The sequence below is a fragment of the Scaptodrosophila lebanonensis genome, unplaced genomic scaffold, assembly GCF_003285725.1.
Source record: "Scaptodrosophila lebanonensis strain 11010-0011.00,11010-0021.00 unplaced genomic scaffold, SlebRS2 tig00000147-arrow-arrow-pilon, whole genome shotgun sequence".
Lineage (NCBI taxonomy): Eukaryota > Metazoa > Arthropoda > Insecta > Diptera > Drosophilidae > Scaptodrosophila > Scaptodrosophila lebanonensis.
Genome location: NW_022060591.1, coordinates 1,318,472 through 1,334,873, shown reverse-complemented (window position 1 = coordinate 1,334,873; position 16,402 = coordinate 1,318,472). Strand labels below are relative to the sequence as shown.

Sequence of the window (16,402 nt, the reverse complement as noted above, 5' to 3'; positions counted from 1 at the left end):
GTTGCATCTTTCTTACAGCGCGGTGTAGGTTGGTAACCAGCAGAATAGGCGCAGCGAAGGAGCGAGTGTAGCAGGTCCGTGAGGGGTCTTGGTGCCCACTCATTGTTGCCCTACAGGGTGTTCTGAGGCTGGGAAGATAGAGAGGAATGTCTGTTAGGTGTTAAGTAAAGAATAGTATAGTTGCCTTATGTTTTTTTTGTGTTAGTTACCGTTTTTTTTGTAGTTGTTTGGTAGTTCTTATGTATGGTTGCGTAGTAGGTCCATGTCCTGTCCCAAGCGGAAGGAGCATCGTTGCCCTACGTAGCAGAGCATAGGAGCAGCAATTCGCCATAGCCCGAGCAAGATTTGAGTTTTTAGTCGGCGCCTGGAAGAAATTGGGTGGTGTAAAGCGTGCGATACATATGTGTTTGTTTTGGTTGTTTACCTTCTACAGTGACTGCGTGCCGTGGTGCAGCGTCATACTGAGGATCCTCATCTCACCCTTACATGTCTAGTGTTGAGCCTGTGAGAGTAAAGAAAGATTGTTTTGATTTATGCTATTGTCTGTTAGTGTTAATTACCTTTTATTTATTTATTTGCGTAGCAGCAAATAAATTATCAATAGACAGGGAGTCCATTGTGAATGGTCCCGGTCAAGCACAGCTGTTCCTGGGCTGAACCATCGGTATTAATAAGTATCGACAGGGTATTTTGGCACAGATTAGCAGGTCTGTGCATAGGGCGGGAATTTGAAGTTCAACTTATCGTTAGTTTGTTTTTTGTTTGGAGTAATATTTTCACTTAGTATTTTTTTTGTTAAGTCTTTTGGTATACATTTATTTATTCTCATTTATTTATTCTCATTTATTTGTTCTTATTTATTTATTCTTATTTATTTAGTATTTATTTATTTATTCCTTTTTTTGGTTGTGTGTTTGATGGTATTTCTCTATATATATACGTAAGCATTTGATTGGATTAAATAATCCAACGGGTACTTAGCTAAGGATATTCTCCCCGCTTATCATTTAAGAAAACACATACATACGAGTGGATCGATCTATTTATTTATTCGGAGTTTGCTCGTTTATAATATAGATATAGTTTTTTTTGATATTATAATCGGCGGGTACGGATCCGAGTACTAGCAGTGGTTTTTTTTTGGTTTGGATTAACAAGGTACTGAGAAATGAATCTTGACCCGAATGTTACCCGGAAGGTCAGGCGGAGTCAGGAGTTTATTAGAAATAGGCCATTGGTTCACTTGGACTCTCCTCCTCACGTAGGATTGAGTGAGGCGGGCAAGCCAGCAGAAGCACTCCATGATGACGCATCGCCGCCGAGTGTAAACGAGGCAGCGTTCCGAGGATTCGGGGATGAATTTCCGAACAGTTCCGGAGCAACAGCCGGCGCACGCGCGCATGACTATGGCGGTGAAGAGCAGAGTGGCAGAGCCGAGTCTGCGCTGCCAAGCGAAATTCGGTCAGCGATCAACGTGGCATTAGCACAGGCCCACGAGACGTATCGCGCATCGTTGTCGTCAGAAGTAGAGGCCATTCGAGGGACGATGCAGGCCAGCATGCTGTCGTTCATGCGCGAGATTAATGAGGCAGTGGCAGCACTGAGGCAGGAGAAAACGCATAGCGCGCCTCCGTCTGTAGCACAGGCGCCGGTGGGCAGGCCAGAGCGAGCTCACGCGCAAATGCAGCGGCCAGCCTTAGGCGGGTACGAGCCGGCAGAGAAAGGAAGAGATTTTGTAAGTGGTAGACCAGCAGCTGCAGCACCGACTCACCTGTTCGTCGACAACCGAACTTTAGAGGCAGAACAGCGGGCACATGTGGAGCAGCGGCAGTTCTCAGCCGATCCGTGGATGCGCGATTTGGGCCCTGACGTGCACAGGCCATTAAGGCGAACCACGATGGGAGACTCTCGGCCCGACGTCGTCCACATCAGAAAGTGGGGCCTTGTATTTGATGGCGAAACCAAGGGAATGCCGGTGGCAGAGTTTATATTTCGATTGGAGCATTTGCAGTCCTTGTATCAGGTGCCCTGGGCCGACGTGTTGCGAGACTTCCACTGCCTGGTGAACGGGAGAGCGAAAGATTGGTATTGGATGTACATACGTACCTCGGGCGTGCCGGACTGGCCGAATCTCCGATATGGGCTGCAGCAGCAATTTCAGACTCGAAGATCGGAGTTTGAACGAGAGCAGGAGCTGAGGGAGCGGAAGCAGCGGCATGGCGAGAGCATAGAAGAGTATATTCAGGCGATGCTGGTGTTGCGTTCTCGGTTGGTGTGTCCATTTTCGGATTATGACCTTATTAAGGTGATAAAGACAAATATTAAAGACACCGTGTCTAGGGTCATCTATCCGATGAATATAACTAATCTGCAGAAGCTGAGAGAGGAGTGCCAAGACGCCGAAAAGATGCTGGCAACGCGTTGGGCGCGGCCCTCAGCCAGTACCAACTACGGGCAGCAGCGAGAGCAGCATCGAGTACACGAGCTGAACGTGGTAGCAGAAGGTACAGAAGGCGGCCAACTGGAGCATTTGGAGGCGGTATATAGGCCACATGAAACTGGTGGGAGCCGCTCGAATCTCAAGTGTTGGAATTGTGCACAACCAGGGCATACATATTTCGATTGCGAGTCGGCGGTGCGCAATATGTTTTGCTTCAAATGCGGACAACCAGGCGTGGTGCTGCCAAGATGCCCGAAATGCCGTCCGGGAAACTCGGAGAGGAGTCCGACGCAGCCGGAGGAGTCGCACTCTCGGTAGACGGTGAAACGCGTACCTCCGATGAAAAAGTAGTTAGGATAGGAATTAGTAGCGATAAGGATAGTACCGTTAGTCATATTTACTCACAGATATATAAAGTCAACCAGGCAGTCCCACCGAAGAAAGTATGGTCGCAGCGGAAACCCTTGGAGCAGCGTCAGCGCGACTATGAAGTAGCCAGGAACCGCATATTTGGTAGCCAGCACGAACCGGATGCGAGAGGGGCGTCGAAGACATCCTTGCGGGCGCGTAGGAGACACCGCGAACGCCGACAGAGACGCCAGGCGGTGTGTGCCGCGGTGAATTCGGCATGTCGTTCCGACAGCCGCCCATATGCTACGGTAGCGATTGAAGGCAGAGAATTTACCGGTCTGTTGGATACCGGGGCGTCGGTGAGCTTGCTGGGAAGTGGTGCCATAGAGTCGGTCCGAAAACTAGGTTTGGTGGTACGCGAAAACAAATCCGCGGTAAGGACAGCCGGCGGCGCGCCACATTGCATTATTGGCAGCGTGATGGCGCGCGTTAGGTATAACGGAACAGAGTCGGAAATGGTATTCCACGTTTGCCCGTCGTTGTGCCAACCGCTTTATCTGGGCGTGGATTTTTGGCGCAGGTTCGGTTTGGCTCCGAATGTGATCCCGGCTGTGGACGAAGGACAGCACGTGGCTGAGTTGGAGGAGGAGCGCTTAGGAAAGAGTACACCAACGGAGCCACACGATTTAGAGGCGTGGCAACAGGAGAAGTTACAGCGAGTCGTGGCCCAGTTCAGATCCTTCGAGGAGCACGGTCTGGGTAGGACGCCAGTGGAGCAGCACCACATCCAGTTGACGGAGGGGGCACTGCCAGTGAAAGAGCGTTTTTATCCCGTGTCGCCGGCAGTGCAGGCGCTATTGTTTGCAGAAGTCGACGAGATGCTTCGGCTAGGGGTTATCGAGCCAACTGAGAGTCCATGGAGCAACCGAGTGACTTTGGTGAGGAAGCCTGGAAAGAACCGGTTGTGCTTAGACGCGAGAAAGCTAAATCAGCTCACGGTGAAGGATGCTTACCCACTCCAGAGCATTGAGTCGATCTTGAGCCGAGTGGAGGATACCATTTACATCAGCAGCCTGGATCTAAAGCATGCTTTTTGGCAGATCGAACTGGATCAGGAAAGCCGGCAGTACACCGCGTTTACGATACCAGGAAGGCCACTGTATCAATTTAAGGCCATGCCGTTCGGGTTGTGCAATGCGGCGCAGCGCCTTTGCCGGGTGATGGATAAGGTGATTCCCCAGCGTTTGAGAAGCCATGTATTCGTCTACCTGGACGACCTTCTCATAATATCCAGAACGTTTGAGGATCATTGCAAGGTGCTGTTGGACGTGGCAAGTGCTTTGAAAGTAGCCAATTTGACGATTTCCTTAAAAAAATCCAAGTTCTGCTACAAGTACTTGAAGTATCTGGGGTTTGTGGTTGGCGATGGTGCGTTGCGGACGGATCCAGAGAAGGTCGAGGCGATTCGGGCGATTTCCTTGCCGACCAGCGCAAAGCAGCTCCGCCGATTCTTGGGGACCGCTGGCTGGTATAGGCGTTTCATTCGGAATTTTTCCACGATTTCCGCGCCGTTAACGGACTGCCTGAAAGGGAAGGGAAAGTTCCAATTATCGGGCGAAGCAGTTGCGGCATTTCAGGAGTTGAAAGGGGCACTCACCTGCGCGCCAGTGTTGGTGCATCCAGACTTTCGGAAGCCGTTCGTGATCCAGTGTGACGCGAGCCAAGCGGGCATAGGAGCGGTTTTGTTCCAACTCGATGCAGACGGGGCCGAAAGGCCGATAGCGTTTTTTTCAGCGAAGCTTCGGGGCGCGCAGCTGAACTACAGTGTCACCGAGAAGGAATGCCTGGCTGCAGTAAAAGCGGTCGAAAGATTCCGGCCGTACGTTGAATTGATGCCGTTTAAGGTGGTGACTGATCACGCCAGCCTGCGGTGGCTGATGTCATTGAAGGAGTTGGACGGTCGATTAGCGCGGTGGTCGTTGGCCCTGCAGAGGTTCGACTTTAATATTGAGCATCGGAAAGGCAAGGAAAATATTGTAGCCGATACCCTCTCACGGCCTTTCGAACTGGAGGAAGTTGATTTTTTTGACTTCGAGACAACCGAGTTCGAAGGTGCGGAGTATACCGAGCGGCTGAAGCAAGTGCGGGAGAACGCGGAGCTATTTCCGGATTTACGCGTGGAGGATGGGCTGTTGTATAAGCGGGCGCAGTTCACGCGGCCCGAGCGAGAGGAATTTTCCTGGAAGCTTTGGGTACCGCGTCCTGTGTCCGCAGCCCTTATACAGCAGGCCCATGAGAGCGACGCGGCTATGCATGGGGGCATGAAGAGGACCATAGAACGGCTCAGGCAGTTTTTTTTCTGGCCCGGGATGGTGGCACAGGTTAGGAGGTACGTTGCCGGCTGTGAAACGTGCAAAGCAACAAAACACAGCACGCAATTAGCGAGGCCGGTAATGGGCGCCGAAACCGTATCGCTCCGACCAATGCAGAGGCTGTATCTGGATTTCCTGGGGCCGTATCCGAGGTCCAGGAGAGGGAATACCACCATTCTGGTTGTTCTTGACCATCTGTCCAAATTCGTGTGGTTGCGAGCGATGCCAAAAGCAACAGCGGCGGCAGTGGTCCGGTTTCTGCAGGAGGAGGTGTTTTCGGCATTTGGAGTCCCAGAAACCGTCCATACCGACAACGGTAAGCAATTCGTGGCCAGCCAATTTACGGGGTTCCTGCAGGGGCTGAGCATCACCCACGTACGCACGGCGAACTATGCCCCACAGGCGAATGCGGCGGAACGCGTGAACCAGACAGTGTTAGCGGCCATCAGGACATATGTACAGGGCGACCACACGAAGTGGGACGAGAAGCTCTCGGACGTGCAGTGTGCAGCACGCAGTGCTATCCATGGCAGCATCGGCACGTCCCCGTATTTCGTGTTGTTTGGGCAGCACATGTTCACCAGCGGGAAGGACTACAAGCTGGCACGCAAGTTGGCGGCGCTGGAGGATGCGGAATTGCGCATGTTGCCCAGATCGGATCAGCAGAAGGCAGTGCGGGATGAGGTACAGCAGAGTGTCCACCGGGCATATGAAAAGGCGAAACGGCAATACGATAAGCGTGCGAGGATGGTAGCGTACGTACCTGGCCAGGAGATTTACAGGCGAAACTTTGTCCTCAGTCGTTTTAAGGACAACGTGAACGCGAAGCTGTGCCACAAGTATGTGAAATGCCGTGTCCGGAGCAGCGTGGGCAACAGCCTGTACGAGTTGGAGGACATGCACGGGCGTCGGTTGGGAGTCTTCCACGCCAAAGATTTAAAGCAATAGCTAAGGCCCGGCTTTGTTCGTCGGTAGACCGAGAGACCCATCTCAGGGTGTGGGCGGTGGCCTACGTTGGGCAGAGAAAGAACCGCGGCGCTTCTCACTCCCGTTTCTTCCGTTTGGCACCAAAATAAAACCGGAGTGTGGTGTTATGTGCGGCGCGGCAGTATTGGGAAACCACAAATGTCGTCGGACAAAAGGAGTGGCAACTCGCGCGATTGGCAGCTGGAGCGGGCCGATAACAAGTACTCGTGCGTGAGGGGTGAGGACCAGTGCTACCAATTAGGAGGGTTGCAAAGTGGGTAAAATAGCAATTCCGGGGGAATGGCAAGTCGTGGCCTTAGGGAAGAGGAAAATCAATTGTGGACAGTGAGCGAGAGACACGTGCTATTGCGGGAAAAAACAAAAAAAGAGACAAAATAAGCGGAAGACAATATTCAAACACCGGAGTGACGACAGGAGGGTTGGAATATACACCAGCGAGGCTTCATAGGCAGAGGAGTAGCAGTAACTGCGGGCGTTCTGGGAAGTGCGCTGTGCGCGGGTCAGCACCGACCGGCAGTACTGGGTCTTAGGCAGGACCTCGGCCCTAGCGGAAGTCAGGCCAATTTCCATGCAACTGGAAGTCTGGGCTAAGTACCCTTCAACATTAAAATACTAAATATTCACACACATTCCGCTCAAACATAGAACACAAAATTTTATATACACCACACACTCCTTTATATACACTCCATACATGTTCACATACACCATATTCAAACACACACCGAATTTCCATAGCACTCAGACTCACATTCATCCCATAGCCACATAATATAAAATACAAAACAAAAGCAACACCCAAACATTTAACCATATTGTAACACACACACGCCCATAGCCACATAATATAAAATACAAAACAAAAACAACACCAAAAGAAAATACACATGTATGCCATAGACAAAATTCAAAATACACACCCATTCATATACAAGTCACATAACAATACAACACACAAAACAATTAACAATTTTCTGTTACACACATAGCCCAAACAATCACAACATAATATAAAACATTAAACAGAAACACAACACCAAACAAGTAACCATATTGTAAACAAAAATTCAAATGTATACTTAAGAAAAAAGAACATAAAAAAAGGGTAAAAGAAAAATGTACAAAATCTAATATAAGTAAAGGAGGTTGGAATGTGTATTGGAGCGGTGCAGTTTTTTTTTGTTTATCTCCTTGTCATTACATATCATTACACCCCTCATAACCACATACTCGAGTATAGGTAGGTTAGGAGGTTCGAAAATCGAATAAGATAAATAGGCACAAAGAGCCAACGAACTGCAGCGTCCCAAAACTCAATGGCTTGAATATTAAAGTTTATTTTTATTGTAATAAAATTTAAAATTTGAACATGAATCTGGAGTAGAATCCATTTATGGGGTGAGATGGGGTGACTAAAGTCCCGGAGCAGAAGGAAAACCAAACCAAGCATGTTGAAGGGAGCCGGCAACAAAATGCCAAAACCGGCTCAAGGTAGGGAGGGCCACGCGGCTACACGACACCAAAGTAGCCACAACTCCACCCAAATTCCACAGGCGTCCCTCAGCCGACAATATGAGTAGGTGTGTTTGAAAAAAATATAAATTCATTGTTGGTCTGCCGCACCCCTGTCGCGGTCGAATCTGACCCTGAGCCGATGGCTAGCCGGCGTAACGACAGGGGATGCACTGGCAAAGGCGGACATAACAGAATACCAAAAGAGGTAAAAATCGATCCAAAATTTTTTTTTTAATTCTCTTACTTTTTTTAATTTCTATAATTATTCTAAACATATGTACAGAGTATTTCAAAGTCGGGACACCCGACTTTAACTTTTTTACTTGTTTACATCTGTGAATATGTGCACACACGTAATACATACACGTAATACATATAAACATGTGTATGTGTGATTCCGCCATTATGAAAATAAAACTAATTCTGTAGTCAACAAGTAAAAAAGCTAAAGTCGGGTGTCCCGACTTTGAAATACTCTGTACATATGTTTACAATAATTATAGAAAATAGAAAAAATTAAGAAAATAAAAAAAATTCAATGATTGATTTTACCTTTCTCGGTATTCGAACTCATGTAAAGGGTGTATAATTGCACATTTACATAGCAATTGCGTCTGTGTGAGTATATGTATGCCTATGCGTATCAATTCGTGTCTGTGTAAGCATTTTCGAAGTCAACCAAACAGCAACATCAACAGCCGCGGGCAGCGCTTGAGCACAATCACCTCAACAAGCAAAACTAACTGAGGCTAAAACTAGAAAGGAATACTAAAGTCGAGCAGGCTCAACTCTTAAATAACCTGTACCTCCCACCAAAAAGGAAAAAATGAAAGAAAAATTGTGTAATTTATTTTAAAAGATTATAATTAAATAAATTATTTAATTAAATTAAATACAAATTTCTTCAGAATTGACCAATCATGATGAAACCAAATTTGAGTTCAAAATTCCAAAAATTCCACATCAAACTAGTACTTTCTCGGACTTAGGAGAATCTGGATACAAAGTTTGGTTATTCTAGCTCTTATACTTTCTGAAATCCATGCGTTCATACAGACAGACGGACATGGCTATATCGACTCGTCCTGTCATCCTGATCAAGAATATATATACTTTATAGGGTCTGCCACGCCTCCTTCTGCCTGTTACATACTTTCGCACAAAACTAGTATACCCTTTTACCCTTTGAGCAGACTTCAAATTCACTTAAAACGACTTTTCCGAATGCGCATCATATTGCCGAGAAATATCTTTATACCCTGTACCCAAAGGGTACAAGGGTATATTAGTTTTGTGCGAGTGCACATGGAACACACAGAAGGAGGCTTGGTAGACCTCACAAAGTATATATATTCTTGATCAGCATGACAAGCCGAGTCGATATAGCCATGTCGATATAGCCAGAGTGGCTCCGCAAAAAAGCCACTGTGGCGAAATAAGGAATTCCACTTATGTTCCTTTTTATAAAAAAATGTTTCCAGTAGTTGGTGCAAGAGGGCGCTGTACGGTACTAACTGCCTAACGTGTTGGTGATCTGCTTGTTTGGCGAACTGCTTGCTTTTTCAATGCTTCATTTTCTTTTCCTAGAAGGTCAATCTTTTTGTACAGAGCTGCAACGGTTGTTATGTTGTCAGCTTGGCCGTTGGCGTCTGTCGTAGAATTTTCGTGATCATTATTGTTTTTGTTGCTCTCGAACTGTACCTTCTGTGACACATACACACCAACGTCAGCGTTATCTCTTTCGCACGCGTTTGGGTTTTCGCGCGAATCGTTTACTGTTGGTGACGATTCGGCGGCATTCCTTAGTTGTGCATTGGATATCATTTAAAGGCACCGCTTTTGGACGAACTTAAACGACTGGACGCAATCGCTTTGCGCTGTATCCGGTATCCAGATTCCCATAAGCCCTAGGCAGGTCAAGTTTATTTTTTTATTCTGATACACCCCCCACTCCCCCGCAATTCGTGTTTTTTTTTTCATAACTCCCGTAGTTCTTGGAATTTCGAAAATTAGGTAGCTACATCCCGTTAGTGATTATGTGTCTGTATGCCAAGTTTCATCATAATAGGTCAATTCTGAAGAAATTTATAGCCATCAATAAAATCGCTGCCCATGCTCTACTTGTAGCGCTGCCGGCAGCTGCAGCTGTTTTTGTTGTTGCTGCTTGGGTTCAACTTTGTGCTGCATACATACACGCATACATACATATAAGCACGCAGAGACACGATTCTTATGTAAATGTATGCTGTTGAAACTGTACATGAACATGTCTTCAATTTAATTAAATAATTTAATTAATATACTTTTTTTAAATATTTAAAAAAATTGTTTTTAATTATTTTTCTTTTTGGTGGGAATTACAGGGTATTTAAGAGTTGAGCTTGCTCGACTTTAGCACTCTTTTCTTGTTTCCTATAACTCCCATAGTTCTTGGAATTTCGAACTAAAATTTTGTAACTACATCCCGTTAGACAGACAGACACATAATTATGTCTGCTAAGTTTCATCATGATAGGTCAATTCTGAAGAAAGTTATAGCCATAACTAAAATCGCTGCCCATGCTCTGCTTGTAGCGTTGCCCGCAGCGCTGCTCGCACCTGTTGTTGTTGCTGCTTGGGTTCAACTTTGTGCTGCATGCATACACGCATACATATAAGCACGCCGAGACACGATTCTGATGTAAATGTATGCTGTTGAAACTGAACATGTATTTAATTTAATTAAATAATTTAATTATTATAATATTTTTAAATTTTTTTTTTTTTCCTTTTTGGTGGGAGGTACAGGGTATTTAAGAGTTGAGCTTGCTCGACTTTAGCATTCTTTTCTTATTTCTTACTAGTACTGAAGGACTGCTCGATCTCCTTTTCCTCCTCCGCACCCTGTAGGCCGAAAACCTGGGCCCCGGCAATCCCGTCTACTACATCGTACATGTTTAGAATAACGGCAATCGCATCTTAACCGTGTTACATGAAAACCGTGTAAAAACAGAATTAGGTGTATATTATTGATCAGTATGACAAGACGAGTCGATATAGGCATGTCCGTATGTCCGTCCGTCCATTTGTATGAACGAAAGTAGTGATGTAAATATGCATCGATACATCGATGTATCGATTTTTACGTTAGCGATTTTCTATTTTAACTCGATGTTTTTAGATTCGATGTTCCGATCAATTTTTATAAAAACATCGATTTACGGATATTGTAAAGCAGAGAAGTCCCGGGAAATACACAAAGATTTTAAAGAGTGAAACCGCGTATGCACATATATAAAAAAGTGCTAGTAAGTTGTAATTCCCATTTTTATCGAAAATTACGATTTTAACAAAAAACAATGTATACAACCAAATTTATGCAGATTGTACATTGCTAAAAGTAACGGGAACTAACGGGAGCTATGTTAAATGTACGTACGTATAAATATTCTAGATCAGCATGACGAGACGAGTCGATCTAGCCCTGTCTGTCCGTCTGTCAGTCTGTCCGTAGACACACCAAACTTTGCACAAAGATGCGTTATGAGTGTACGCTGTGCAAGTTTGTTTTATTTTTTTGAATTCACATAATAAATATAAAACAAGTAAAAAAGCTAAAGTCGGGTGTACCGACTTTGAAATACTCTGTACATATGTTTACAATAATTATAGAAAATAAAAAAAATTAAGAAAAAAAAAAAAAAAAATTGATCGATTTTACCTCTCTCAGTATTCGAACTCACGTAAAGGGTGTATAATTGCACATTTACATAGCAATTGCGTCTGTGTGAGTGTATGTATGCCTATGCGCATCAATTCGTGTCTGTGTAAGCATTTTCGCAGTCAACCAAACAGCAACATCAATAACAGCCGCGGGCAGCGCTTGAGCAGCGCTGCATCAGCAAATATATTTATGGCTATAACTTCTTGTTAAATCGGTCTATCATAATGAAATTTGGCATACGGACACATAATAACTAACTGGGGGTATTTCCAAAATTTTAGTTCGAAATTCCAAGAATTACGGGAGTTACGATTTGTGTGGTAGAGGGGGGAGGGAGGGGAATTCCAAAATATACATTTTCTGCGTATTCACATAAGGCATCTGGGACTAAAATTTGGTGTTTCTAGGTCTTATAGTCTCCGAGATATAGGCGATTATACGAATGGAAAATCGGGAAAACCCCCATAGGGGGGAAGTGGGGGGGAAAATCAAAAAAATAAAACAAACTCGTATAGAATACACACATAACGCATCTTCGTGCAAAATTTGGTGTCTCTATCTCTTATAGTCTCTGAGATCCAGGTGTTCATACGGACGGACAGACGGACAGACAGACAGACAGGGCTAGATCGACTCGTCTCGTCATGCTGATCAAGAATATATATACTTTGTGGGGTCTGCCACGCCTCCTTCTGCCTGTTACATTTTTCAGCTCCCGCAAACCTAATATACTCTTGTACATTTCATGTACAGAGTATAATGAATAAACATACATACACTCACATAGACGCAATTTCTTTGTATATGTGCAATTATACACCCTTTACGTAAGTACGAATACCAAAAGAGGTAAAAATCGATCCAAAATTTTTTTTTTAATTCTCTTACTTTTTTTAATTTCTATAATTATTCTAAACATATGTACAGAGTATTTCAAAGTCGGGACACCCGACTTTAACTTTTTTACTTGTTTACATCTGTGAATATGTGCACACACGTAATACATACACGTAATACATATAAACATGTGTATGTGTGATTCCGCCATTATGAAAATAAAACTAATTCTGTAGTCAACAAGTAAAAAAGTTAAAGTCGGGTGTCCCGACTTTGAAATACTCTGTACATATGTTTACAATAATTATAGAAAATAACAAAAATTAAGAAAATAAAAAAAAATTCAATGATTGATTTTACCTTTCTCGGTATTCGAACTCATGTAAAGGGTGTATAATTGCACATTTACATAGCAATTGCGTCTGTGTGAGTGTATGTATGCCTATGCGCATCAATTCGTGTCTGTGTAAGCATTTTCGAAGTCAACCAAACAGCAACATCAACAGCCGCGGGCAGCGCTTGAGCACAATCACCTCAACAAGCAAAACTAACTGAGGCTAAAACTAGAAAGGAATACTAAAGTCGAGCAGGCTCAACTCTTAAATAACCTGTACCTCCCACCAAAAAGGAAAAAATGAAAGAAAAATTGTGTAATTTATTTTAAAAGATTATAATTAAATAAATAATTTAATTAAATTAAATACAAATTTCTTCAGAATTGACCAATCATGATGAAACCAAATTTGAGTTCAAAATTCCAAAAGTTCCACATCAAACTAGTACTTTCTCGGACTTAGGAGAATCTGGATACAAAGTTTGGTTATTCTAGCTCTTATACTTTCTGCGTTCATACAGACAGACGGACATGGCTATATCGACTCGTCCTGTCATCCTGATCAAGAATATATATACTTTATAGGGTATGCCACGCCTCCTTCTGCCTGTTACATACTTTCGCACAAAACTAGTATACCCTTTTACCCTTTGAGCAGACTTCAAATTCACTTAAAGCGACTTTTCCGAATGCGCACCATATTGCCGAGAAATATCTTTATACCCTGTACCCAAAGGGTACAAGGGTATATTAGTTTTGTGCGAGTGCACATGGAACACACAGAAGGAGGCTTGGTAGACCTCACAAAGTATATATATTCTTGATCAGCATGACAAGCCGAGTCGATATAGCCATGTCGATATAGCCAGAGTGGCTCCGCAAAAAAGCCACTGTGGCGAAATAAGGAATTCCACTTATGTTCCTTTTTATAAAAAAATGTTTCCAGTAGTTGGTGCAAGAGGGCGCTGTACGGTACTAACTGCCTAACGTGTTGGTGATCTGCTTGTTTGGCGAACTGCTTGCTTTTTCAATGCTTCATTTTCTTTTCCTAGAAGGTCAATCTTTCTGTACAGAGCTGCAACGGTTGTTATGTTGTCAGCTTGGCCGTTGGCGTCTGTCGTAGAATTTTCGTGATCATTATTGTTTTTGTTGCTCTCGAACTGTACCTTCTGTGACACATACACACCAACGTCAGCGGCATCATCGTTATATCTTTCGCACGCGTTTGGGTTTTCGCGCGAATCGTTTACTGTTGGTGACGATTCGGCGGCATTCCTTAGTTGTGCATTGGATATCATTTAAAGGCACCGCTTTTGGACGAACTTAAACGACTGGACGCAATCGCTTTGCGCTGTATCCGGTATCCAGATTCCCATAAGCCCTAGGCAGGTCAAGTTTATTTTTTTATTCTGATACACCCCCCACTCCCCCGCAATTCGTGTTTTTTTTTCATAACTCCCGTAGTTCTTGGAATTTCGAAAATTAGGTAGCTACATCCCGTTAGTGATTATGTGTCTGTATGCCAAGTTTCATCATAATAGGTCAATTCTGAAGAAATTTATAGCCATCAATAAAATCGCTGCCCATGCTCTACTTGTAGCGCTGCCGGCAGCTGCAGCTGTTTTTGTTGTTGCTGCTTGGGTTCAACTTTGGGCTGCATACATACACGCATACATATAAGCACGCAGAGACACGATTCTTATGTAAATGTATGCTGTTGAAACTGTACATGAACATGTCTTCAATTTAATTAAATAATTTAATTAATATACTTTTTTTAATTATTTAAAAAAATTTGTTATAATTTTTTTCTTTTTGGTGGGAATTACAGGGTATTTAGGAGTTGAGCTTGCTCGACTTTAGCACTCTTTTCTTGTTTCCTATAACTCCCATAGTTCGTGGAATTTCGAACTAAAATTTTGTAACTACATCCCGTTAGACAGACAGACACATAATTATGTCTGCTAAGTTTCATCATGATAGGTCAATTCTGAAGAAAGTTATAGCCATAACTAAAATCGCTGCCCATGCTCTGCTTGTAGCGTTGCCCGCAGCGCTGCTCGCACCTGTTGTTGTTGCTGCTTGGGTTCAACTTTGTGCTGCATGCATACACGCATACATATAAGCACGCCGAGACACGATTCAGATGTAAATGTATGCTGTTGAAACTGAACATGTATTTAATTTAATTAAATAATTTAATTATTATAATATTTTTAAATTTTTTTTTCCTTTTTGCTGGGAGGTACAGGGTATTTAAGAGTTGAGCTTGCTCTACTTTAGCATTCTTTTCTTATTTCTTACTAGTACTGAAGGACTGCTCGATCTCCTTTTCCTCCTCCGCACCCTGTAGGCCGAAAACCTGGGCCCCGTCTACTACATCGTACATGTTTAGAATAACGGCAATCGCATCTTAACCGTGTTACATCAAAACCGTGTAAAAACAGAATTAGGTATATATTATTGATCAGTATGACAAGACCAGTCGATATAGGCATGTCCGTATGTCCGTCCGTCCATTTGTATGAACGAAAGTAGTGATGTAAATATACATCGATACATCGATGTATCGATTTTTACGTTAGCGATTTTCTATTTTAACTCAATGTTTTTAGATTCGATGTTCCGATCGATTTTTATAAAAACTTCGATTTACGGATATTGTAAAGCAGAGAAGTCCCGGGAAATACACAAAGATTTTAAAGAGTGAAACCGCGTATGCACATATATAAAAAAGTGCTAGTAAGTTGTAATTCCCATTTTTATCGAAAATTACGATTTTAACAAAAAAAAATTTATACAACCAAATTTATGCAGATTGTACATTGCTAAAAGTAACGGGAACTAACATGTTCCTATGTTAAATGTATGTAGATACATAAGTACGTATTAATACTCTGTACATAAAATGTACAAGAGTATATTCGATTTGCGGGAGCTGAAAATGTAACAGACAGAAGGAGGCGTGGCAGACCCCACAAAGTATATATATTCTTGATCAGCATGACGAGACAAGTCGATCTAGCCCTGTCTGTCCGTCTGTCAGTCTGTCCGTTTGTCAGTCTGTCCGTAGAGACACCAAACTTTGCACAAAGATGCGTTATGAGTGTACGCTGTGCAAGTTTGTTTTATTTTTATACCCTGTACCCAAAGGGCACAAGGGTATATTAGTTTTGTGCGAGTGCACATGGAACACACAGAAGGAGGCTTGGTAGATCCCACAAAGTATATATATTCTTGATCAGCATGACAAGCCGAGTCGATATAGCCATGTCCGTCTGGCCGTCTGTCTGTCTGTGTGAACGCAAGGATCTCCGAAAGTATAAGAGCTAGAATAACCAAACTTGGTATACAGATTCTCCTGAGACCGAGAAAGGACGAGTTTGTTCATTTTTTCTGATCCATCCCCCCACTCCCCCCCCTATTACCGATTTTCTATAACTCCCGTAATTCTTGGAATTTTGAACTAAAATTTGATGGTCACATTATGTTAGTAATTATATATCCGTATACCAAGTTTCATTATGATAGAATGGTCGAAAAGAAAGTTATATAACCAGGCTCAATGCACACATACATACATATGTACAAGTACACAAACACGCATAAGGCACGATTCTGATGTAAATGTAAATGTATGTATGCATGCATGGAATATTTTATATTTAATTAGTTAATATTTAGTTAATTAATTAAATTAATTTAGTTAATTAATTCAAACGTAAACAAACTAAAAATAACTAACATAAAATAAAAGAAACGTAATGCAACAGCTACCACGTATCCGGACAACGTGAAAAGAAATTACATACCGGCTGGCGGACAGGAATTGTGGTATCGGATCTGTATCTGTATCGGAACTG

General features: G+C 43.4%; 2 protein-coding genes and 1 long non-coding RNA gene across 3 annotated transcripts in view; 1 reads left to right on the top strand and 2 right to left on the bottom strand.

Annotated features, from left to right (window-relative positions):
- Positions 1–216: 216 nt before the first annotated feature.
- On the bottom strand, positions 217–663 carry LOC115629440. The gene is made up of 3 exons (XR_003995913.1): positions 561–663; positions 425–502; positions 217–364 (listed from the first exon to the last, which is right to left on the bottom strand). It is a non-coding gene; the product is annotated as an uncharacterized LOC115629440 (long non-coding RNA).
- Positions 664–4,623: 3,960 nt separating this feature from the next.
- Positions 4,624–5,190, bottom strand: LOC115629430. Its single transcript, XM_030525889.1, has 2 exons — positions 4,839–5,190; positions 4,624–4,776 (listed from the first exon to the last, which is right to left on the bottom strand). The coding sequence occupies exons 1-2, from the start codon at positions 5,124–5,126 to the stop codon at positions 4,756–4,758; spliced, it is 309 nt and encodes a 102-aa protein (XP_030381749.1). The 5' UTR covers positions 5,127–5,190; the 3' UTR covers positions 4,624–4,755.
- Positions 5,191–16,303: 11,113 nt separating this feature from the next.
- The window catches only part of LOC115629422, a 32,683-nt gene continuing 32,584 nt past the window's right edge, over positions 16,304–16,402 (top strand). Inside the window, exon 1 of the mRNA XM_030525878.1 lies at positions 16,304–16,319. Coding sequence (XP_030381738.1) covers positions 16,304–16,319 — 16 coding nt within the window. The remainder of the gene's footprint in view (positions 16,320–16,402) is intronic.